The sequence below is a fragment of the Phasianus colchicus genome, chromosome 6 (assembly GCF_987193195.1).
Source record: "Phasianus colchicus chromosome 6, bPhaCol1.hap1.1, whole genome shotgun sequence".
In the NCBI taxonomy this organism is placed as follows: Eukaryota; Metazoa; Chordata; class Aves; order Galliformes; family Phasianidae; genus Phasianus; species Phasianus colchicus.
The window spans coordinates 18,655,061-18,679,841 of NC_143441.1; the positions used below are offsets into that span (position 1 = coordinate 18,655,061).

General features: G+C 38.7%; 1 protein-coding gene across 8 annotated transcripts in view; it reads left to right on the plus strand.

Annotated features, from left to right (window-relative positions):
* The window catches only part of SATB1 (SATB homeobox 1), a 91,752-nt gene extending 68,526 nt beyond the window's left edge, over nucleotides 1-23,226 (plus strand). For 3 of the 8 annotated variants that reach the window (XM_090142586.1, XM_031590205.2, XM_031590204.2), the window contains 3 exons: nucleotides 17,911-18,114; nucleotides 18,594-18,689; nucleotides 21,413-23,224. In XM_090142586.1, coding sequence (XP_089998712.1) covers nucleotides 17,911-18,114; nucleotides 18,594-18,689; nucleotides 21,413-21,898 — 786 coding nt within the window. In that variant the 3' untranslated portion in view covers nucleotides 21,899-23,224. Of the gene's footprint in view, nucleotides 1-17,910; nucleotides 18,115-18,593; nucleotides 18,690-21,412 lie in introns of all 8 variants that reach the window. The other 5 variants (XM_090142590.1, XM_031590207.2, XM_090142587.1 and 2 more) reach the window with 5 other exon arrangements.
* The last annotated feature ends 1,555 nt before the right edge of the window (nucleotides 23,227-24,781 follow it).

Genomic DNA, 24,781 nt, shown 5'->3' on the forward strand with positions numbered 1-24,781 from the left:
GTAGAAAATTATGTGTTGGTTAAAAATTTTCATTTTTAACCTCACCAATGAAGAATGAATATTATTCTTCTCTTGCTTTGGATATAGAAACTTGATTAACTTGATTAAAGTCCTGGGTTATGGCACAAAAGAGTATGTGACTGAAAACAGTGTCCAGGTGGACAAAGATAAAAGTTTGCTGGAGGGCTTTATTTTTATTTTTATTTTTCCAGAAACTGTTTTTTGTCAGTATTAGATTGGGTGTCTAACTAAGCAGCTAGCATCTGCAAGGTGGCTGGGCTTGCCTGAGCCGGGAGACTGCAGATAATGTTCTGCTGAGTAGAGCACTTTGAACAGAAGGGCTATTAAATGATGTGCTACAGAAGTTTCTATTTAGGTAGTGCCGAGGTAAAAATCAAGCATCCTCCCTTGTGCTGTGTAAGTGCCTTTGACAACAGTTGCCTGGTGCACTGGGGGCCACGCGTGGTCCTCATATTTGACCTGGATGCAGCAGAGGTCATAGCACAAGGATGGGATGACGGAAGCAGGAAGAGATTGCAGTGTTATCAGTGAGATCATGCTCTGCCCTAGAAGAGTGAGGATTTGCATACTTGCAGTTTCACAGTGTACTTTGCTGCCGACTCAGTCAAAAACTGCACTTGGCTCTCCTGAAAAAATAGATTTGAATCAGTTTGGGTACTTAGCCAGTAGGTTCCTCCTGGTTGGATTCTTCTCCGATATAGCAATGCACACAATCTGTATTTCAAAAATTTCTATATATTTCAGGATCAATATCTTATCTTATTCAGATTCTGTTAAAATCAAAATACATCCCTTAAAAGTTACAATGTCCATACTAAGAAGCTGAGCAAGATAATATTTCAAATTACTTAAATACATACTATCTTTTGGGGGGTTTTAGAATTGTGATCTGCAAAACATCTACTGTCAGTATTTGAAGTCTTATGTTTTTATTGCATTTGGTCTGCCTAGTAGGCCTACAAATTTTTTGTTAGGTTATGTTGAAAAGAGAGCTTTAGAAATGAAAGACTGAAATGTTTATCACATTTTGTTTCTACTCACAGGGTTTTTTTAGTGGAAGAAGGGTAAATGCTAACAATATTGTTTGCTAAAATTTAATCAGCACACCTGAATAAGTCAAAACGAAAAGAATCCACACAGAATTTTGTGTAGTATGCATTACTTTTAGAATTTAATCACATTGGCATTTTATTAAATTTATTACCCAACAGTCTGATTCAAATAATTCTGAGAGCACATTCTTAATTTCGTTACTTCAAATAAAAAAAGTTGATTTGTGTAATGATCATTAAGGCATCATGGTTCAGTAGCTGTGCATTGGTTACAATGTTTTCATGTGGGAGCCGGCGATGAGGGGGTTTTTTGATGGTGACAGATGCTGAAATCTAATTCTATTCCATAAAAACAAACAAACAAACAAACAAAAAAAACCAAAAACCCACAAACCTAGGAGCCTCGAGAGATAAGGGAAGTAGAGACTTGTAGAGCTCCTGTATGTTTGCTATGTTTTGAGAAGTAACTTCTATGCCTTACCCTGAAAAGATAGTGTGAAGTAGGGAAAAAAAGCAAAACTTTTCTGAAAATCAGCTTATGTTGCTAAATCTTTCTTAAAGTTAGGAAATTGCAATTTGCAAAAACTGAGGTGATACCACAACTTCCACATCTCTGAGAGTCCTGTGGGCTGTAGTATATAGCTGTTAGTTTGTATTATTATTCCTAAATAGGTTTACTGCAGAATAAATAGGTAAAATGAGTACTCTTCTGCATCTGCAGTGCTGAAGATTACTGTGCATGTGCAAGTGGGTGTCACGCACCCTCTGTCCTCCCTGAATAAAAATGCCTGTGTGTTGAAGCCTTTGGCAGCTGGGACGCTTGGGTCTCCTCCGAACATGTTCTGATTTTAATGTCAAAATAAAACCAATAGATTATTAGCCATAATTTCAGAATCCTTATATAATTAAAGAGAGTTTTGACCCGTTACTTTTAAGCTGTTGCACAATGTTGCCTAATTTCCTGTCCCTCTGTCCCTGGCTTTCAGTTCTGTTAGGCAGTTATACCCTTTGCAATGAGCAGTTCTGCATGCAAAGCATGGAAGTACATTGTTTTAGAACATGCTATAGATTCCACCCTAAGCCATCACACAATTATTTTGTGCGGTGAAATTCTATGAGTAGTGTTTCGTTCTGGCCTTAGTATTCACCTGGAATTCCCTCCTCTGAAGCTGTGCCTAGGAGGGAGCACAGAGTAGGGACTGAGAAGAACATCTCCCACTTGTGAGTAGATTGGAAGGAGTTAAATGGGAAGGGAATGCTAAACATTGGCACTAAAATTGCTTTTGGTGTGCAAATACTGTGCTTTTCCTGACATAAATATTTTCAGAATAGGCCATTAGAGTTCAGGTATATAAAACTCTGCTTTTGCTGGAAATTTTAATGTTGTAGTAAACCCAGAGATTTATAGTGAAAAATTGATGTCTGTTATCTCACTTTTATCTTTTAACCAGCAGTTTTATAAATGCTATATCTTTGATCTGGCTTTTTCCATCTAGAGACTAAGCTATATACTCTAATAGGAAAGTCATTTTTAAACAGCTTCCCACATTGAACAAATACGGCACTGTGGATCTGGCACAAAGATGTAACATGCCATTACCACAGATATGTAACGATCTATTCAACCGTTTTTCAGAGGGGGGAAAAGAAACCTTTTTATCACCAGGAGTAAATCTCTGGTGACAGCGTGGCTTTAGAAGGGGGTCTCCATTTATTCTCAAAGCTACTTCCTCAGGAGGCTGCACCTCATGCAGTCCTGGAGTGGCCTGGCCTGGGGTTCAGTCCTTCCCCCCACTTCTGCGTTGTCTCCCCCGTATAGTTGAGTCCTTTCATTTTCTTTAACGTTTCTCACTCACCCCCTGGTGATTGCTCTGGCAGTTGAAGACGTGCCATGAGCAGCAGGAGCTGGGATGGGATCAGGTGTCAGCAGGGACAGGAGAGAAAGAGTGTGAACCGAGAAGGCAAGATGGGCTCCCGTGCTTGATCAAGAATGGCCCCATTAAAGCGGCGTGTCATTCAGTGAAACTGTGAAACTTGGCAGATAAAGCTGATTTGCTTCTTTCACAAAATATCATATGGCAGAGTCAGCGTGTTCTACCTCACCCAGGTCAGGAGGAAGGAGGTTTTTGGATTTCTATTGAAGCAACAAAAGAAAAGCACTCTAGGCTCTTCCTCTGCCCTTGTCTCAATTTTGTTTACATAATGTCTTCTCAGAAATAAAAGCTAAAACCTTAGGAAATTCTTTTAGGAATGTTTTTAAAAAATTCTTTCTCAGATGATAGAAAAATGAAATTCAGTTAGCGGGCTTATTGCTCAATCCAGGTAGAAGTGGAGTAGGACCAGCGTCAGTCCTGGTCGCCTCCATTTTATGGAGATGACCTTGGTTAAGCAGGTTGTTTTCAGCGAGGTTCCCACTCATAAAAAGTAGACAGTGGCTTCTTGAGTCAGGAGTGGTGCACCCAAGAGAAACTGCCTTAAAACCTCTGAGGTAGTTCACATCAGTGTGCCCACACAGATCTGCATGCAGGGGAAAAAAAAAAACAAATCTGATAGAGTTGAAGCCAATGAAGAAAAGGTTCGGCATGGAAAATACTTCACTCATAAGAAAGGACGACACTGACCGCTTCAAACCATTCCTCAGGGGCTGCCAGCCCTTTGCAAATAGGGTAAATATTGGGTATGTTGACACATGTATGAAAAAGCGGCTTCCTGAACATGCCCTACATGTGGGGTCAGACAGCTCTGTCAAGAGTCTCCTGGGGCAGGTTGAGGAGCTGATGGCAATTTCAGGAAGTATTTGAGCCCTAAGGAGGGATTTCCCAGATGAATGCAGTACATACCTGCCCTGTGCTGTTTAGGAGTTAATGCTTAACTGTCATAGCTCCTTTTTACAGTGTGTCTCTGCCAGGCATGGGGCTGGGGCTGCTGGGCACCAACAAGTTGCGGTCCCAGTTCACAGGTAACCAGATTCTGGGTTTGGTGGCTTGACCCTATGGAAGGATCAGGGTATGGGGAAGAAGCGAGGAGAGCTGCAAGTTTAAGTCATCAAATGTACAAATGACAAAAGAGAGCCAAGTAGAGAAAACTCTTCACAAAATACAGAATTCTGTTAAGGAAGCAAGAAGGCACAACATAAGGAATGTTTGGTACATGTTATTGCAACTGAAAAGTCAGAGTATGGAATGAATTATAATTTAGCATAATCCATAATTTTACAGTTTTCATTTTGAATTATTTATCTTATTTGATTTGATTAAAGATAAGGCGGGTAGACGATATATTGAATAGCTCTTCATGTCTTAATGACAAATGAAAGATGTCATTATTATAGCTTTCCAATTTAAAAAAATTTTATTTGTGCTGTTTCTATATAATTCCTTTTTCTTTTTAAAGCACATTTCAGATATGCATTGTGTACACATGATTCCATAACCCATCAGGCTTCAGTGTTGCCTCAGTACCTCTGATTCAGTAAATCAGATCATAGGCAGCATGCTGTCATATAATAAGGTGTCTGATCCTTATTACCAGTTTGTTGATGCACAGACTCCTTCAAATTGACCATTGCAACACATGGTTTCCCCTGAAACTAGCTGTGATAATTAGCGTGGCTCTAATGAGACAGAATGTCACTGATCTTGTGCTGAACTGTCGAGTATCGACGCTACGGATGGGAACTGTCAAAGCTTGCCATCTGTGACAGAGCTTGGCATATTCCATTTGCAAGGTAGAGCATGCTCAATAGACTGTTTTTAAACAAATGGTCCATTTCTTGATTAGAGCTCTGTGTTCTGCTACCGTGGAAGACTTTATATTAGAGTGAAACTTTTTCTTTTTTTTCTCACCCCCCCCCTTTTTTTTTTTTTTTTGCTGGGGTAAGCTCATTAGGAAATGAAAATGTTACTAATTCTCAATCCGGCGCCTGCAATCCTTTTAACCGTGGCCTATCAGCTTTTTGAGGAGAGCTGGGGGGAGCCGATCTTGTATTTATTCTCCTTCTTCCCCCGGTTGTCCTAAGGCAGTTGGTCCAAGGCTAGTGCTTCTTCCAGGCTTTTACCTGATTTTAAGTAATGAGGGATGCAGAATGATAATTTAGAAGGATAGAGAAACACAAATTTAAAAAAAGTCTCGGATCCCATGAAGCGGGGCCACATGCGGGTGGGACGAAAGCATGGAGATGGTTGAGAGAGCGGGGCAGCCAGGCTCCCATGAGCAGCCCTGCAAAGTGCCCTGCGAGGAGTCCAGCGCTGCTTATCATTCCAAAATATGCTTTGTTGCTTTTTATTTCCTCCTTCCCTGGCAGACCACACAGGGCTTGTTCTGAAGAACATTTTCACTAATCTGATCAGGCAGCCAAATACGCCGGGAAAACTGCTTTAATGATCCCACTAATTACCTCAAGTCAATATGAACTGTATTATTAGACTGAGGGAAAATATTCCATTAGGTCTCCCCCTTGGGAGTTTCTCCGCTTTGTGATGTCACCGGAGCCTTCGCCCTCTCGCTTGTAATTAATTTTATTTACACACGCAGGCACGCACAAGGTCACACCTGCACAACCGGAGCTGGCCGGGGAGCGAGTGGCACTCAGGCTTAATCAGATCTGTCATAATTACCATTCTGCATGTTTCTGACACACGCTGTGAAATATTTCAATTTAACTGCCGCTACCAGCACAACCAGATGTAGTGTGAGTGTGGCTGCATTGGAAATATTATTCCTCAGGATAAACTCTCTCCTCCTCCTTTTTCCTCCCACCCCCTCTCCCTTTTACAGCTAATGTGGCACAGAAGCTGATGTATCCTGTAAATCTTGAATGCAGCGCTAGATTGATAACAGCAGATTAGACAGTTTAACCACAAACAGCTTGTTCATTTTTCACAAATGAAAACCACATGTGGTGTAACTAAAATTTCAGGCTCTTTTTTTTTTCTTTTTTTTTTTTTTTCCCCTTTGGTTGTTGTTTCCTTTTGTGTGTGTGTTGAGGTCTGCCTTGCGCTGCAAAGCAGTGAAATAAAAGGGTAAACATATAGGGGTGAAGAAACGCTGCTTTCTTTGGAGATTATTTCTCCACGACCTTTATTAAAAACCTTCCTTGCTTTGGCAAAGACATCGGATATCACACAGGGGGTTTGCCTCTCACTCTGAGACTTTCTAATCTCTGTTTTTTATGCCCACTTATTAAAGAAGTCATCCTACTGTGCTATTTTTCAAAATAACATGCCAGCAAACACCTCGCTAACCAGAAATGGAGCCTTAGCTGCCACCTGAATTTAGTGAAAATAAAATCCTCTGCCCAAGTTTTTTTCCATGAATTTTGACTCTGCACTAACTCTTCTGTTTACCTCCTCCTCTGGGGAAAAGATGCTGCTTTTTAAAGAATTGTCAAAGTAGCGAGAATTTTGGCAAAGAGAAAATTGATTTGTTTTATTGAAAACATTCTGGTATTTCTGGTGGAAACAGATTATGATTAGTTTTTATGAATCAAGATGTTGCCTTTGAATTGATAACTTTTTGTTAGAAATTCTTTTTTTTTTTTTTTTTTTTTTGGTTCAGCTTTTCAACTCCCCCACCTTAAACAGCCTTCAATACTTAGTACGGATTTTTAAAACCATTTCCCCTTTAGTAGATCACCATTGGCTAGTTTTTCTACACAAAGAAAACAATTAGACAGTTTTGATAGAAAGTTCTACAAATCCTTACAGAGGGAAAAAATGTAAGTGTGGAGTGCAACTGAATGGATTCCCCAAAAGATTCTGCAGGTATTGTCAGACAGGATGAGTGGTGCAGCACAGCTGACAGAAATTCATCAAACATAATTTGTAATATGACTTCCAGAGGAGGTTTGAAATAAGTGGCTACAGTCAGAGATCATTTTATCCGTTGCCAGTTACTTGTGATGTGGTGGCAGTATTGAAACTGCATGAGATGTGCTCAAAGTTGGTTGAAAAAAGGTATGCTGGGGTAGTGTACTTTGATGGCACAAATTGCAGAAGTCAGTTTGGCTACCCAGACACCCCACAGCCTGCTCACAGAGCAGGCAACCTCTGTAAAGAAAGTAGGAGCCCCAGAGGTGTCCTGACTGCAGATGTTTGCAAAATAAGTCAGGAGGGAAGAAAGGACTTACAGGAGATGAGATCATGCAGAACGTGAACTGTCAGGTTTCTCTTAAGGATCCAGAAATCCAGCTTTCATTTCTTTAAATCTTTTATTTCTAATTTCCCTTTCCTAGGTAGAGGTGTTTTGGTTCCTGCTCTCCAGATGCATGAATCAGCTCCTCCTCAGGCAGCACCTGCTGTCTGCCTGACAAGAGGCGCTGTTTCTGGCAGGATGGATTTCCTTAATCTCTCTTCCTGCTTTTAATATCCTCACCTTCTGTTTTGTTTTCCTCTCCACCTTCACTCCTCCTGCTAGCTCTCCTCTTAGCCTTTCTTTGACTTCTTCCTATCCCATTCATCTCCCATCTACGCTCTCAACGTTTTCTTGGTTTTTTACCCATCCTTCATCCCTGTTTCACTACTGTCGCCTGTTATATAGCTGCATATAGGGCATCCCGCATGTATCCCCACTCCTTCTTCATTCCTCAGACTGCCTGTGCAGTAGGCAGATCATTGAGCTGTGGGCTTCTGAGGGTTCAGTATACTGGGTTTTTAACATGAGGAAACTAAAGCATTTAAAAACAAGCTAAACAGGAAATGGCGGGGGAAATTTCGTCCTGAGAAACAGAGCACTACAAAACATGCCACTGCAGAGATAAAGGCATCTTCTGCAAACAGCAGCACTCTGAGAAGCAATTTGCTAAACAAGTGACCAGTTAAAATTCAGAAGAAGAGCTGCTGGGCTAAGGGAGAAGAAAGGAAGAGTATAAGTGTGTTTTCTCCCTTATCATTACACCACATAATTCAAAATATTCAACACCCCAAAGAATGTGACAAGATTGTGAGGTGAATGGTGAGGAAGGAGACAACAATTTAATGTAGAAAATTTCTAATTTAACTACTTCTGACAATTTCTTACTGTGTCCATTTTCAATTTCCTCAAATTTTACCTCTAAGACAAACTTCATAGTTTTTGGTTATGAATTACTCCAACTACTGATATACGAGTATCAGTAGTATGAATAGACTAGGAAATTGGGGGAAAAAAATCAAATTTCCAAATATTTATATAATTTTACATCTTCCAAATTTTATTTGGAATTCACATGGTTATTCCATGGTTTTCTTACTTTTATTCTTGTACAGCATCAAGTTCCCTTACTGCAGGATGGCATTTGAGAAGATAATGAAAATAGTTTTCAGGATATGTGTGAAGTAAGGGTGCTTGGTCTGAAAGGCCCAAGCAGAATTCCCTGATGTTTTGGACCTCAGCTGAGCAAGATTTGCACAAGCATCACTTGTATCTGTGGATTTACTTAGGTGACTGGTGTTAGTTATATATGAGGGTACTTAGCATCTCTAGTGTAATACGCGTAATGGTACATAGTGCTATTTAAATAAAAAGTTATTTTAAAAGGGCTTAAATTAGCTTCTTTTTATTTTTCATTTAAGGCAGCTGACTCACTTCATCTCTTAGCATCCATTTATTCTTGTTACTTACTACAGAGAGAGAAACCAAAGGCTCAAACTTCTTCAGGGCAGGTGGGAGGGACAAACCCCACTGTCTCTTCTTGCCCAGTGAAAAAAAAGCCTGACTCACAGCACTGCACTTCCCAGAGAGCTTATTCTTTGTGGCTGCTCTTGTCCCCAGCATGGGGACAAGCCACCTGATAGCACCCTGCTGTTAGCTCCCAGCCACAGCCAGGAGGGTCAAACCCTTCACTCCAGCTTCCCTTTGCTCCAGCTTTCCTGTACTTTTAAGTTGATGCCCCAAGCAGCCACTCTACAATCTGGGGGATTTTAGCTTTCCAAGGGCTTTGCTGCCTTTATTTTTCCATGTGTGACATATTTGTTTCTGCTGGCTTCTTTCTCATTCGCCTAAGTTTCTGTCTTTCACGGGCGTAAATTTTAAACATTTTTTAAAATGCATTGAGGTAGTGGGCACCCTTCATTTTCTGACCATTTTTGTGGTTAACAAAATGTGGAAAGTTAGGGGCGGGTCTGGTTTCAGTTTTTTTAGGACTCCCTCACTTTTGACACGATCAGAGCATTGCATGTTGTTCACAACAGGTCTGGACCCGCAGGATCCAGTTGAGCTGCACGAAAAATGTTAGAAGAAATCTTCTCAATGTATTTAAATGCTGAATTAACAATATAGAGGAAAAGATTTAGGACCTAAATGTGTGCAGAGATGTGTGAGGAGCACTTTTGAGACATGTTTTTTGGACTGACACATCTCATCAACTGTGTGATTCCTCAGTGCATTGCGGATCTTCCTATGATCCAAAATGAATTCTGGAAAGAAAAAGGCATATGACGAGGAGCCACAGATTTAAATTACTCCCTCTGGGAAATTATAAGCTTAAAAAAAATAAAAATCTAACAACGTGATGTGCACATTTGAAGTAATTGCGGAAGTGACACTTTGGCCCTACAGCCTTTTAACCAGAGGTCTTTCCCCCAAAGCAAATGTTAAATCTCCATAAGCAACATAATAATAAACATTTGCAGTTCAGTTGTAAATTGATAGTACTAAAAAAGATTTTTAAAACTGCCAGGCTCTTTCTGTTAAAGACTCTTCTCTAGCTAAACTGTAGATAAAACTTCCATACAAAAATTGATTGCACGTTTAAGAATAAATAAATATGGGCTATTAAGGGTCATGGTTGGATTTAGGGTTGTATTTACTTTCAAGGGAAGCATTGGTATTGCAGTGAAATCAGTACTTCTTCCTACTTAAATGAAAGATAAAGGGCCATATATTACCAGTCACCCTCTGTGAAACCTACTGACCCATTTTATGTGCCTATACCATAAAAAGTAATGTACCAGACTAAGACTGACTTATTTAATAATTAGCAGTTTTTTCTTGTGTGTGGGTTTTTTTAATATATATTTCTTTTTTTTATTATTGTGAAGTTCATTTTCGTCCTGCATATTTCGTGGTTACGATGCCAATTGGATTGTGTGTGTGCAAAAGGATGGATATGGAGTAGAGAAAGGCAGAATAAAGCTTCACCCACTGTTTTTGCATCTATTACTTTTTCCCTTCTCTTTACATATGAATGTAGTTGCATTTTATGTAAGATTTTCAAAGGAATGCATATTATGTTTTTGATTAGAGCTTGTGCCTATCATTGCTAGGCAATTGAAGGCAATACTGTAGAAAAGATACATTTGAACAAGGGAAAAGAGAGGTGGAGGAGGCTGAAAGCAGAGAAACCGAACTTGGGAGAAGCCCTTAATTTAGTTTATTAATTCCTTCTGAACACAACTAAAAAGTAATGATATTTATGTTTTCAACCAGTTTTAGAGTTAGCGGGTTAGGAGTGTTCTGTTTTTTCTTCCCATGAGCTGCTGGTACATCTCAAGTGTTCGTACCCGGGGACCACACATACCAGCTTTGATACAGCCTCAGCCCTTAAGCCGACAAGTTTTTCCATAGTGCTGGCTCTCAGCCACGCACCAGGGCTCCACACAGGGAGAGGTCTGATCCGACAGACAAGACTGCAGGAGCAGGGCAACCAGCTCTCTAGGTCATTTTGTTTCTGTACTTGTTTGCTGCCTGTCACTGAATTTTACAGGTTGCTTTAGCACGTTGCCTTTTTAAAATATTTTTTTATTTTTATTTTTTTAATTTTGTTTGGTTGTTTACAATAGAAGGACATCTTTAATTTGTAAGTGCTGCAGCTAGAGAGGAGAAAAGGCAGAGGGAAGAAGAGACATTAGGAATGCTTTTCCCTTAAAATATCACCAAAAAAAAATTGCAGTGAAATGCTGTCAGCATCACTGCTGGCAGCTCGGTCAGTTTTTTTCTTCCCAACCCAGGGAAGAGGTGGAGGTAACATGTAGACAGATGGTGCAGCTGAATAATAGGTTGGATAAGAAATTTAAGGAAACGGCATAATCTGTTTCTTCAAAGGAAGTTATTCCTGCTAGTGAAGTTTACCTTTCTTCTGAAAAGCCCTATGCGGTTGTGGGGTTTTCAGTTTGTTTGTTTTACTAAATCTCACCTATTACGATGGCAGATACAGATTTACTTAAAATTCACATCTGGCTTCCCCTTTCAATGTTCTAGTAATGAAAGCCAGTAGAAGAGATAAACCAGAAATAGCTGGAGATAAAGGACAGCTTCAGGTTTCAAACTTTCTCTGATTTAGCTGAATGCTCAAAGGCAAAGCTTGAAACTCAGAAGTGATTAGTGTGAACAAAATAATAAAGCAAACGTATTTCTGGGGACATTTATTTTCACTTTAGGCCACATTTCAAGAAGAGGCATTCTTATTCTACCAGCTCTGCTCATCTGGATCAGGCTGAACAGCAGCTTTTGCTTTTTGAATTACAAACACAGTTTTGTGAGTAAAACAGAGAAATCCCAAACTATTTAATGCTCATGGCAGCTTTCAAAATGTCTTGAAAGCGTGTGCCTCACTGAAATCAGTTCTTAAAAGTACTTGAAAAGATAAGCTAAAATGAAAAGCTTTTCAATAATGGCTATGTTGTTCACTATCAAAACCTACTAAGCCCGATAGATTATTATTTTTCCTTAAAATTTTATGAACTTATCTAGTGGTCTTTCTTCTAACAGACTTCATCTCATCTGGGAGACATACATGTCTACTCAGCTTTGCATAGGGGATAACCAGAGCAACTTCAGTAGTTTAGTCAAAAAAGAAATCTGTCGTCAGAATAAATTCTCCCACAGTCAGGAAATTCCAGAAGAATTTTTCAGGTTAAAAAGGACCACTCTGATCATCTGGACTTGTGCCCATGTCCGAACCCACAGGCATTTCACCCAGAAAGAAGTCAGATTTCAGTAATATCAGCCTGAAATGAAATGCTCCACTCATAGACTACATTATGGTTTGTCTGCTGTATTTTTCTAGATAAGCTAATGTAGAGCAAACCACGTTTTCATTATAAACTAAAATAGAGTCCATTGCTACTTATTTCTTTTTTTTCTTTGTACTGAAACGATGTGTGCATGTTTTGCTTCACAGTGCCATAGGCAGGAGCTTCTGTATTCCGAACTCTGAATTTTTGATCTTGTTGAACACTGTGAGAAATCTCGGTTGAAGGGTTTAATGCGTTTTCCAATCAATGCGTAGGGGAAATTTGGCCTTATCAATTTAAATGCTGGAGATCCTTCATTGCATTATGGAAGAATCTTTGCTAAGCAGAGATTATTCTTAAGAACTTCATAACATTTAAAGGTTAATATGTTAGGTAAAGAACAATATCTTAAGACAAACATTTTTATTACAGGACATGAAGGGATAGTTCTGATTAAATTACATGATTATTTGAATGGGAAGGAAGACAAAGTGCATCATTTCTTGCCCTCAACTTTAATGCCTTTAATCAAATAATGACCTTCTGGAAATAGTTAATTTTAAGCATTTGGAAAGATCAATACCACTTTGCCACCAAAAAATGGCCCAGATGATGAAATTTGATGTATTTAAAGTACCATTTCACCCTTTTAACCTAGTAAATAATTTAAAATGCTTTCAGTACTTCTATGCTACCATTATGTATCTCATTCGAAGTATTATGACTTTTCCAAAAGCAACCTTTCTCTACAATGAACAGCTTACGAGTTAATACTGAAGCCTAAGACTATATGCATACATTGTAGTGGTGATGTTAGCCTTTTTTTCTTCTCTTTTATGCGTGGATTCTGTTCTGAAAAGAAATGGAAATATCTATGATGAACACAGCTATTTGGTACAAAACTGAGATTTGTAAAGCAAGTTGGACGGCTTTTGAAGGGAAAAAGTCAATATTTAAAGTTTAGTTCATGAGTTCTTTTCCTTTGTTTTGTCTACAAGCTTTTGTGTTAAAGGTGAAGGATTTGGGTTGCTCAGACAATTAAGAGCCCATTTTACCAAGTGTAATTTCATATCTGTGTTCTATAAACTGGAGTGCCTTCAGCATTGTAAATAAAAAAATTGCCCTCTATTTAGCATGTTTGTGGGCAGATTAAAAACAGTCTTCATTAGCATAAGTAACACTTACAGATTCTTTTAAAAGTAGAAAATTATTTGCTGAATGATAAATTGCTAGCTTTATAGTTAGTTGCTGAAAATGTGCTCATTCAAAATGCCTACTTTAGTTTAGTCTACAATACTCAATTTTTTGAGTTCGAAGTACTGTTTAATGGATTATGTACTTAGTCTTTGTTCACAGTAGATGCTGAAATGCAATTCAACTTTCTGCTAAAATGTTTGTATCAAACACCTCCCTATTTAGACTGATTTCTTCGAACGCCATATATTTTTATTATACTATGTGCCCCAGAGACTGATACAAAATAATGTCAGATATGCTATACCAAAGAAAAGCTGTTCACATTTTAGTATTGATAGTGAAAAATGTTTTGCCTTCTTGAATTCAAACTACAGCTCTTTTTTTAAAACATTTGATTCTTTGTTAGTTTTTCTGTAAGAAATATTAAACATTTGGCAAATGATCATCGCTATAGCAAAGTCACCAAACAACAGAGTTCAGTTGCTCCACCATGGAGTCCTTTCTTTCCGGACTTGTTTATTGCTGTCTTGGAAAGCTTTGCCCAGAAAGCATTTTTCATGCTGGTAATGCTGCCCTCTTTGATCTAGTTAGAATTGGTATCTACACCTTAAGTGCAGATTTCAATTATCTTTTTTTTTTTTTTTTCTTGTTTAGTAAGAAAGATACTGGAATGCAAGAATAGTTTTTTAGACACTACGTGACAGAGCAGAACAATTTATTTAAACAAAACTCAGCTCAGACTGAATAAAATAACATTTGGATACATAGATAAAATGCATGTATGCTTTAAAATAAGGGTGCTCATGGGTCGTGCAGACTCTAATGCTTGGCAGTTATCCTCTTTGCGCTTTTCCTGCATTAGTTTGGCAGTTCAGCTTTCACACATTTTTTTTCCTTTAATGTCTTCTGTTTCTTTGCTAAATCCCTATCAGAAAACCAGACAGAAGACTCTTATTTATTTTAAATATCTTAGGTTTAGCATCTTTTTTTTTTTCACCATTTTCTTGCTTACTGTAGCAAGACCTTTGCAGATGGTACTTGGTTACTTGAAAGTGCATAACAGTATTTTCTTTGTAGCAGATGGATTTAAGACTTTTAGTTCCCAATAAATGTAGGTTTACAATACATAACTTTACAGGATTTGTGTTGTATATAACAGGTTTGAACATATTATCTCAGAATTCATCTGCATGGCATTTTCAGTTTATCCAGGGCCCATGCCAGTATTTTAAGTAATAGAGAGAGCATAGTGATTGATAGCAGCTAAAGGCGTGATTTTGAATAGAAACAAAGGTTTTAGAACAGAAGGTGTCAAATTAAACTTTGTCAGTTTGAAAAGTAGTAACATCCTGAAAGTTCTGCAAACATATTTACATGTGGCTAATGTTTATATTTTGCTTTGTACTCTCTTTATATTCAGTGTAATGTTGCCTGGCAAATTTACTGTGTTTTAAAATCAAGGTTTTTCCCAATGTCGTCGCAGAGTTTTGGGGTTTGCCTTGCTGCATAGATGTATCTGCCTAATTATTTTAAAGCATTTTTAATGATGTGCTGCACGTGCTATGGAAGCTGGTTGTCATCTTATTTGAGTTATAAATATTTTGTTATTATTTTAGTGTCCTTTCTACTTCTTTAAGATTATAAAAACATGAAAAAAACAGTTGTCCAAGCTCTCCTTCAGAATAAATTTTCTTAACTAGACAGAAATTGCTCTAAACTTACGGGTGTGGAAGAGGAGAAAAATCAGCCTTGTTAGGTCCATTTGTGAATTAAACTACATTAGCTACAGCACTTCATTCTTCTTTAGATCAAATAGAGGCAAAACATACAAATTTTGCAGAACTTAAAATTCACCATTAGAAGAGTCTGTATCATTAGTTTTCCTCAAAGTTACAAAAACATTTCATACATTTTCATTTAGCTGACTTTTATGAATAAGCTTTATGTCGAATAGATAAGTCTGAACACAAATTAAATGAAACACAAGAAAATATTCTGGAGTAAAGTTTTCACCCTTTTAACTAAATAAATCCCCAGAGTTTCTGTTACTGCACGTTCACTATCTCTTCTGAGATTATTTGTGAGATCAACTTTAACAGAAAGTATCAGAAATAAATGAAGTCCAAAAAATTACTTACTTCCTTGTTCTTAAAAGAATTCACTCCATCATTTCCCTGTTGCCCATCACATATTTCATCAGAATATTTGTTTACTTCTTCAGGAATAGAAGAACAGAGTGGAAAAGAGGCATTTTATTAGAGTAGGAGTCTGTTCTACACACCATCAGAAGCAACTGTCTTTAGAATCTGAAAATCAGTGTTTTTGTGAAAGGTTGAAGGTTGGCAGAGATATACTTTTATCTTACAGTTCATCAAATCTTTCTTAGATAAAGAATTAGATGCATTTTTTTTAGTGCAAAGGCTAATAGAAAAGTATTCTAAATGTAATGTCAGTCATCAGCAACTAGTAAAATTAAGGACTGATCTAGTGAGCATGGAAACATAGAAAAGACAATATGAGGAGAAGGAATTTCTTACTTAATGAAAATGTTGCGAAATATATTTAATCAGCATAAACCGTGATTGCTTAGATTTATTTTATTATTGATCACTTAAAAAGAGTTTCCATTGTCCTTTTCAAAAAGAGCATCTGGGATTCCCGTGGTCACCAGACAAAAGAAATGCCGTTTCTAAATGTGTGGTGCAGTTTCTTCTTAGGTCTGTGATACCTTAAAGAGGTGTCATTGAAGGGGACAAGTTTTTCACCTAATTGCTGTGGCTGCTCTGCTTTTTTTTTCACCACAATTGGAAAAAGGACAAACAGATTTAATGTGAAGCAGTGCAGACTCCAGGCAACCAAACAACTATTTTTTTCTGCTTCAAGGCAGACCTTCTCCTTTTTAATTAAAATTTTTATAACCACATTTCAATTAAAAGATTTCAATTTTGTTATCTTCATCTTCTCTCCTCCTTCCCCAGTAAAGTACCTACGCTCCCTGATTGCACCTTTTAACTTGCTGCAGAAAGCTAGTAGTTGTATGTTTATTCCCTTGGAAGCATGGCAGGCAGAGAACTACGTGCAATGTGTGGATTTTGTTAAGGGCATGGAGGGTTTGTGAGTTAACTTACTAACACATCCCATGGATGCTGATGATGTGGAGGGAGAATTCATGGACACTAGCTCCTGTTCTGGAAACATACCATATGGTTCCATTTGGGACAGCTTATATGTTATATTTTTATAGGATAGCATTTGGCCACGTTTCTCAATCAACTTTTTAAACCTGGGGTTAATACCAGTATATGCATGACCAAAAACTGGAGTCTGCCCCATCCCCGGTTTGGGCCCTACTCAGATTTTTGCCTTCTGATATTGCCAATATTTGTCCTTTATGCTATCTCTGTTTCTTGGGGGCATATTCTCCTGTGTCATTTGTTCACTTTTCCATTTTATACTTGAAATCTTTATACACACCTCACTAAATATGTTCTCATACAGTATGAACGCATTAAGATTATTTGTTTACTTTCATCTCTTCCTGTCACAGCAATATTTTTACACTGCATTTATTAACTGCTAGCTAAAGATATGAATGTCTTCAGGAAAATGACGTATCTATATTGTATCTATGTATCTATTGTATCTAGTAGTAAACTAGTCTGGATAAACCATTTTTCAACTACCAGTACATGTAAGAAGGATCTAAAAGCTTCTGTACATTTATATTATTTGTTGATTCAATAAAATGTCACATTATCTTTCCCACGGCATTAAGAAGTAAAATTGCACAGACCTAGTTTTGAAAACAGATCCTGGAAGCTAAAAGGAAGAAATATGCAGGTTGCATGCATGTAATAGTTTGTTTCTAAATTTTAATATACAAAAATATGCTGATGATGCACACTGTGCTTCATAGCTTGTTTCCCCAAAAAATTGCTGGTTTAGGATTGGTGTGCTTTTAGGCATCTTGCTGTTTGGTGACCTGGAAAAGGTATGAAGGGTAAGGGTTCCCTCATGTCCCCCTCAAGCTCTATGGAAAAATGTGAGACTGTTTTTTTCTGGGTCTATGAGAAAAATACTGAAACAGATAATCATTTTCAAATAAATTCACCTGCAGAGGCATTTCTACTCAAGGTAGATAGGAACACAATATTACTTTCCTGCATCTCATCAAATAATTTTTCTCTTTTAAAAGGACTTTAGGGAATTCCACTATTGTTATGATTTACATCAGACAGCTCTGTGGTCAAAGCAGGTACCAAGAGTACTTTCTTGTCTAGAGAAGTAGCACCAATATTTAAAAACTGCTCAGCAGCTGATTAACCAGCTACTGAAACAGTGTTGGTGCTCTCCAATGGATAAACAGAAGAAAACTGGCAGTAGACAGAGTATATGGCATCAATGTGTAGGGGAGGAGGGGATGGGGGATTCTGCCTTGATCGATGGGTTTGTTGAACAAACAACAGCACCGTGGTGTGGGACCAAGTAAAATGTGCTTTCCAAAATGCTCGCGACTTGCAGGGGTCTGTGCAGTAGGGTGGCAGTCTCAGTGCATTGATGTTTATTTCACATCCAGGATTTACAGGGAAAGCTGTGACTTCCTGGAGGAGAAGGTGAGAGAATGCAATGCTGCTCAAGTCTGCATTTCACCTTCACTTGCCCCTTGCAAGGCAAGGAAAAACTAATGTTTTGCTGGTGTTATCTTCAAGGGATGGCTCTGTGAGCTGTTGCGTTGGAAAGAAGATCCCTCACCAGAGAACAGGACCCTCTGGGAGAATCTCTCCATGATCCGAAGGTTCCTCAGTCTTCCTCAGCCTGAACGCGATGCCATTTATGAACAAGAAAGCAATGCAGTTCATCACCATGGTGACAGGCCTTCCCACATTATCCATGTGCCAGCAGAACAGATTCAGGTTAGTTTACCTTGGCCAATCCAGCAGAGCACTAAGTAAATAATGCTTTAAACATAGCAAAGGAAATTAGTGTTTCTTTCCTCCTGGCCAGGCCAACTACAGGTCTCCTGGTAAGTGATAACAGCATACTGCCGTCTGCCACTTGAATTAAAAGATGAGTTAGTGACCACACAGACTTTTTCTTTCAGTTTGGGTTTTTCCAAGCATGTGTGACAAAGCAGCTTGGGCATAGCCATGTGTGGGCAGAGCAAGCCTCCTGTGTTAGCTGCCTCTGTTAGATGGACCTCATGAGCACAAGAGAGGGATGCTTGGAGCTCAGCTCAGAGGGAGGAGGTTATTGAGCTGCTGATGAAAGCTTAGCTCAGCATTCAGCAGCTGATCACCCCAGGTTGGAGTGAGGGAAGGAGACTTGGTTCCCCAGCCCGTTTTAACCCCAGCTGAGCCTGGGATGAGTCAATGTTTGTTTGTTTTTCCTTCAGAGCCCCTCTCCCACCACCTTTGGGAAAGGAGAGCATAGAGGCGCTTTCTTACCAGGCCTGCTGACCACTGGACCTTGGCTGGGTGCTGCTCCGCAGGTGAGCTGGCACGAGGGCAATGTGCCAGGGAGAGAACTGAGGGCTTGCAGGACCCATACACTTGGCTTGGAGAAGCTAGGCCCTTGGCTCACCCAGGCACCGCGGGACGGGGAGCACAGATGGCCATCTGCTAAATATTGTAGGTCAAAGCTGGAACAGGTTGCCCAGAGAAACTGGGGATGCCCCGTCCCTGAAGGTATTCAAGGCCAGGTTAGATAGGGCCATGGGCAGCCTGATCTAGTATGTGGCAGCCCTGTATACAACAGAGGTCTTGGAACTGGATGGCCTTTAAGGTCCTTTCCAAACCCAAGCTATGCTGTAATTCTACGATCTGCAGCTCTCTGAGCTGAAGGCTTTTTAATCCCTTCTCATGAAGACCCGAGATCAGCTTTTTAGCTGCTCCCTGTTACAGGGCAGATATTGCCCCTGTTTTTCAGAGTTCTCAACCTCAGCTGAGACCTTGATGTACCATTTGTATCACCTGTGCAGAAATATATTTACAGAACTAGGGAGGATAAAGTTATCTCACAGGCAGAAACAATGTGAGTGTATATTAAAGATAAAGCAAACTGAATAAGACAATCCCTTAGGATATCAAGTACTAAAATAATCGTGAAAGCCTGGAAACTTGCTGTTTGATTTAGCAAAAAGAGAGAAAGATCTATATTAAGTAATAAAACAGCACTTGTTTGGAAATGTACATTGTTTTTAATAAAATGGCTTATTAAAGGGATAAAAGGAGAAGCTTATGCACAGTATAAACACTGTATCACTATGCTACTTACTTAGATTTTCCTGCCTTATTGATAAAAGTTTTGTGTTTGATCTCACAAATATTATTCACATAAGCAGTTGCACTGTAATCTCTTAATGTGACTTGTAAGTGAAAGGGTTGGGGGCCTGGGCCTGAGTCTTGTCTGTTTTCTACTGCACTCTAATTGTTGAAGATGCATAAATATGTAGCTAAGACACAAGTTTTCAAACTGTGTATACAAAGCCTCCAGTCTTGTAAGAATTTAATGTGCTGGGAGTAGTCTTGAATCTCTCTGGGTTTGAAGCTTTGAATGGGACTGCTCGCAGACCATAAAACATGAAAGAATGTGAATAAGGATGAGACAAGAGCCCAGATTCCATCAGCGTTTGTGTTACACAATAACAGGATCTTTTCAAGCAGAGACTGCTGATACGGGTGTTGAGATCTACACGAAGTCTCCACAAGAACAAGCAGCGCTGTAAAATGAAATTTCCAATCCAATATTTATACTACCCCTACAATATCTTGTGCTACTTGAGGTCTGCAAGTGAGCTGCTACCAAAAGCTCTGGAACCACTTCTGAGACACAAAAAATTGTTGAGGGAAGACTCGCAAAGGGAAATGAAAAGTGGTGATAGCAACTGCTTGTTTTGCTGCTGTTGTTTATTAATAATAACCGGTGGTTTGTACCATATGACAAGAAATTTGCTGACCCAAAATATCTACTAACCAGTGCTTCCTGTGCTGCAGAGCAAAAGAATCGTCAACAAAAACAGTAGCTGATAAATTTACTTTTGATTTTAAACATGATCTTATAATGTACTGTACTCCAGCAGTGGATGAGAAAAACATTTCTGTCTCTAGGGCTCAGTGCCTCACCTTTTAAGAATGTTTCTGAATCCATGCTTGCAAAACTTCATTTTAAGCTCTTGTTAATTATTTACATCATGATTTGCTTTATCTTATTCTTCTGATGTGCATACTGGCTCATTTTTATTGCTTCAGTTTTTGGAATGCAGCATGTTCCCTTCTAATAATAATAGTGCAACTTATTTAAAGCTTTGCATCTTAGTGCTTTATAAATATTAACTGAATAATCCCCAGCACAAACACCGCAGTAGGTAAACATATTTGTTCCCTGTTTATATGTCGGGATCCTTGAATGCAGGCAAGACAGACCCTCTCCGTGGCCACAGGCAAGATGGGCCAGTGCCAGCCTGGGAAATAACGAGTTGCTGTCTCCTGATCTCTTTGTCCTTGTGAAGACTGGGTTTGGCAGAGTGGTGTTAAGCACTTCCAGCTCTCACAGTCTGTAGTAGTGCTTGCAAGTTTGGGGAGGCTTCAGCAGCTGCTCAGCTCAGTTTGGTGGTGGGATATTTCCACACTTAGCTATAAAGGTCCTCCCTTGATCTCCCCTGTCCCTCACCCTAGCCATTGCTAGAGATTTGCAGCCCTTGCTTTTGGGCAGCAGCTGCTGCTGCTGGCAGAGCTCCTGTGTGTTTGCCCTCATCTGGCACTTTTCTCACTTTGCCCTTGCTACAGTTCTGGCTAAGCTGGTCAAGTTAATCCTACGCTATGTCACCTACTTAGCATTTTGTCTTGTCTGCACTTGACTCGTGAAGCACGTTCATTAAACTGTGTCAGCTTAACTATACCGATGACACGTCATCGGCATTTCCAGCCAGACAAAGCTAGGGTGCCACAGCTCTGCCCGCATCCTGACAGTCCTTTATCCCAGTCTCTGCTTACACACATGCAGATACATGCGAGATATGCAGAGGGTTACTAATTCTCCTTTATTTCGGGTTCACCGTACTATCATCAATAACGAGCCCTTTGTTTTGTTTTCCTTCAACTTACCAAGCAGTTGCCTATAGTTTTGCAATTGTTCCCCTGGATTTTCATGGTAACACAAAATGCTATCAAGAATATGTGTACAAAAAAAAAAAATTTGTGCTTTGTCTTGCAGCAGCAACAGCAGCAGCAGCAACAGCAACAACAGCAGCAGCAGCAACAGCAACCGGGTCCCAGACTTCCCCCAAGGCAACCGACAGTAGCATCACCAGCTGAATCTGAGGATGAAAATCGTCAGAAACCCCGGCCACGAACAAAGATTTCTGTTGAAGCCCTAGGGATCCTACAGAGTTTCATACAAGATGTGGGCCTGTATCCTGATGAAGAAGCAATCCAGACTCTCTCCGCTCAGCTTGACCTGCCCAAGTACACCATCATCAAGTTCTTTCAGAACCAGCGGTATTATCTCAAACACCATGGAAAGCTGAAGGACAATTCTGGGTTGGAGGTAGATGTTGCAGAATACAAAGAGGAAGAGTTGCTCAAGGATCTAGAAGACAGCATCCAAGACAAAAATGCAAACACGCTTTTTTCAGTTAAACTAGAAGAAGAGTTATCAGTAGAAGGGAACACAGAGATTAATGCTGAATTGAAAGACTGATCTAAAAGTATTATTTTCTTTCAACAGTGCCACTGGTATTTACTAATGAAATGAAAATTCCATCTTGCGTTCTGTCAAAAACCTTTATTATTCATTGTTTGGCCAATGAATCTTCCAAAACTTGCACAAAAGTTGAAAAAAGGATAATGCAGACTGCACTAGATGTTTTACTCTGTTTTACAAACTGCTTCGCAGCAACAGATGAAGCGTTGAGGATTGTTTGATATTAATTTGTGTTCACTGGATACACTGTGAGTGTACCCAATAAGCATGATACCAGTGATTTTGATTCTGGAGCCTTCAGACAAGCATTACAACTTTTGTGATTTACTGTTTTTTGTTTTCATTATGTTCTTGTTTTTAATTATTACTGTAGCACTCCACACTTGATCTTTGGAAACTCACATTTATTTAAAAAGAAAAAATAAAATAAAAAGAGTTTGCTACTCTTGTTCTATTGTATGTTACAAAAGAACTATAGACTGTGGAATGCAGTTTAAAGATAACATATGCCAACAAATGCCTTGTATTATATGGCACTGCCGTAATTCAGATTTGTTTTCTTTTGGAAATAAAGGTCACTGTATTTTTTTTTTTTTCCATTCTCATTGTTACATGGTTTTAAAGAAAATGAAAAAGAAAATGTGAAACACAATTTAGTCCTCATTATTTATTTGTAGATCCTGCAGCATCATGTTGTAATTAATTTTTTTGGAAGTTTCCGTTAAATGTAATATTGCTTCTCTTGTTATCATACTGATTTTTTTTTCTATTTATAAATGTATTTTGATGGGCAGTAAAACAAAGTGTCTTAAAAGTTTTAAATAGAGAAAATGTGCTTTACACAGTTGCCTATAAAAAGTGCTCTATGTTATCCAAGCAATTCATACTATAAGCTTCACTCTTATTGTTGTATGCAATTTTTACTATCATGCAAATAAGCTTAGGTAAATAAAACTAATAGATCACCTTAGAAACTTATGCAATTAATGTGAAAATAATTGATGTTTGCAATGTGTCTTCCTTTGGTTTACAATCAATTTTAAAGCTACAGCTGTATAAATTTTCTGTATAAAGGTGTATTTCTTTTTTATGAGTTTATTGCTATGAAAACACCAGTTATTTTGTTACAGCTGGCTGTTTTTATAAGTGTATCACAATTTTCTTTATGCAGAAATGTTCTGACTAGGAGTGGTTATTGACTGTAACTACACAATTAAAATTGTTTGTATGGTATGATACGGCAGGGTTTGTCTGCGTATGTGTATGACTGTGAGGAATATAACTTGTTCTTAGTACACACTGTACCTTCTTGTCACCACTTTGAAGATGACATTTCAATTGTTCTCCTTTAAAATCATGAGCAGATTTTTTTTAATAACCTTCTTAATATTTGAATATAGATAACATACTTCAAAAAGAAATACAGTTTGGTTATGAAAATCATAACCTGTCTTCTGTAGGTTTAAAAACTTGCCTGCCCAACAGAGATAGCAGGATATTATTGAGTCAAAAGGCTATCAGGCATAAACATATTTACAGTTCCTGGCAGTAATGCACTTATAATGGATACAGCTGGTTTTCTTTTACACTAGAATTATGCTAACACTATTCCTTGCACTAATGTATAAACATTTAAAAAAAAAATCATTAATAGTCACAAAGTACGTAGGAAAGATGGGCTTTGCACATTGCAGTGCCCTTCTAAGCAAGATTATTTTAAACAATCGCTAATAATGTTCTTGGTGAAGCCATTGCAACTGGTGAGCTATGAATGTATGCAAAGTCAGAGAAGTCTGCAGCTGAAAGTTGGAGTGATGCACATGCTGTTGTTCTCCATTCCTAGGGGAGGAACGCCATGTTCGGTGACACGGTCACTTGATCCAGGTGTGCTGTGGCCCAGGCCGTGCAAGCAGAGCTGACCTGTGGGACAGTGCCATCGGCATCCTAAGGGTGTCTGAAGAGCCAAGCACCACTCTCCAAAGGGCTGCTTGACATGGGAAAATAAAAGTGAAATCACTTTTAAACTGATGCATGTGCATATCCAGGGTAGAAGAGAAAGAAAACACTTTCCTGGAGTATGCTCCTCTTCACACTAAAAGCTAATACACACAGCATTCCTATTAGCAGAAATGAGGCAACAAATCCAATATTCTATAAAAGTGTAAGAAGAAATATTTACAAAATTTTCTTTCCTATTTTGAAAGCAATTTCTTTTTATCCTTTTTAAGTTTTATGGGTGCTGAAGTAGAGGCCATGATTATTATAGCAGTTTCTTTTCCATTATCTTTGCTTTTCCTTGTCCTAGCCTAGCTGAGGTTACCTTCCAAGTCAACTGACCTGTGAAGTCATATATTACCTCCATAGGGGTTTGGATCCTGGTGGGTGGGCGGAAAGCATGCTTTTATCTTGGCCTGAGTGACCAAAAGCATCTTTGTTAAATCCTTAGCAGCATCTTCAAAGGTGATGCAGATATTAAGGATGCCGTTAGGTGGATGCAGGAGGTTTATGCTGTTAGGAGTTAAGCTACTACAAGCATATGTCACCCTGACTCATGGACTGGATAGACTACCTCGAAAATACCTTATGTCCTTTTTCTCACCATCTGGCATAATCCTATCAACAAACTTTCAATTTCTGCAGAGATTAAGAAATCATCCTTGATTTCTGAAACAAAGAAGTTTCTTTATGAATGCGGTATGAATTGAGAGATGAAAAGACAATTTGTAGGGAAGTTGTGAGCAAAACTCACTGCTGAGTAGGACTTCACCAGGAGTATATGAAAAGAGTGTTTTGTATGGACACAGGGAAGTATGAGGAAATAACAGTGCTTACTAGGGATAAAATTTAAGCTGTGAATAAAGCCAAATGCCTAAAAAAGAG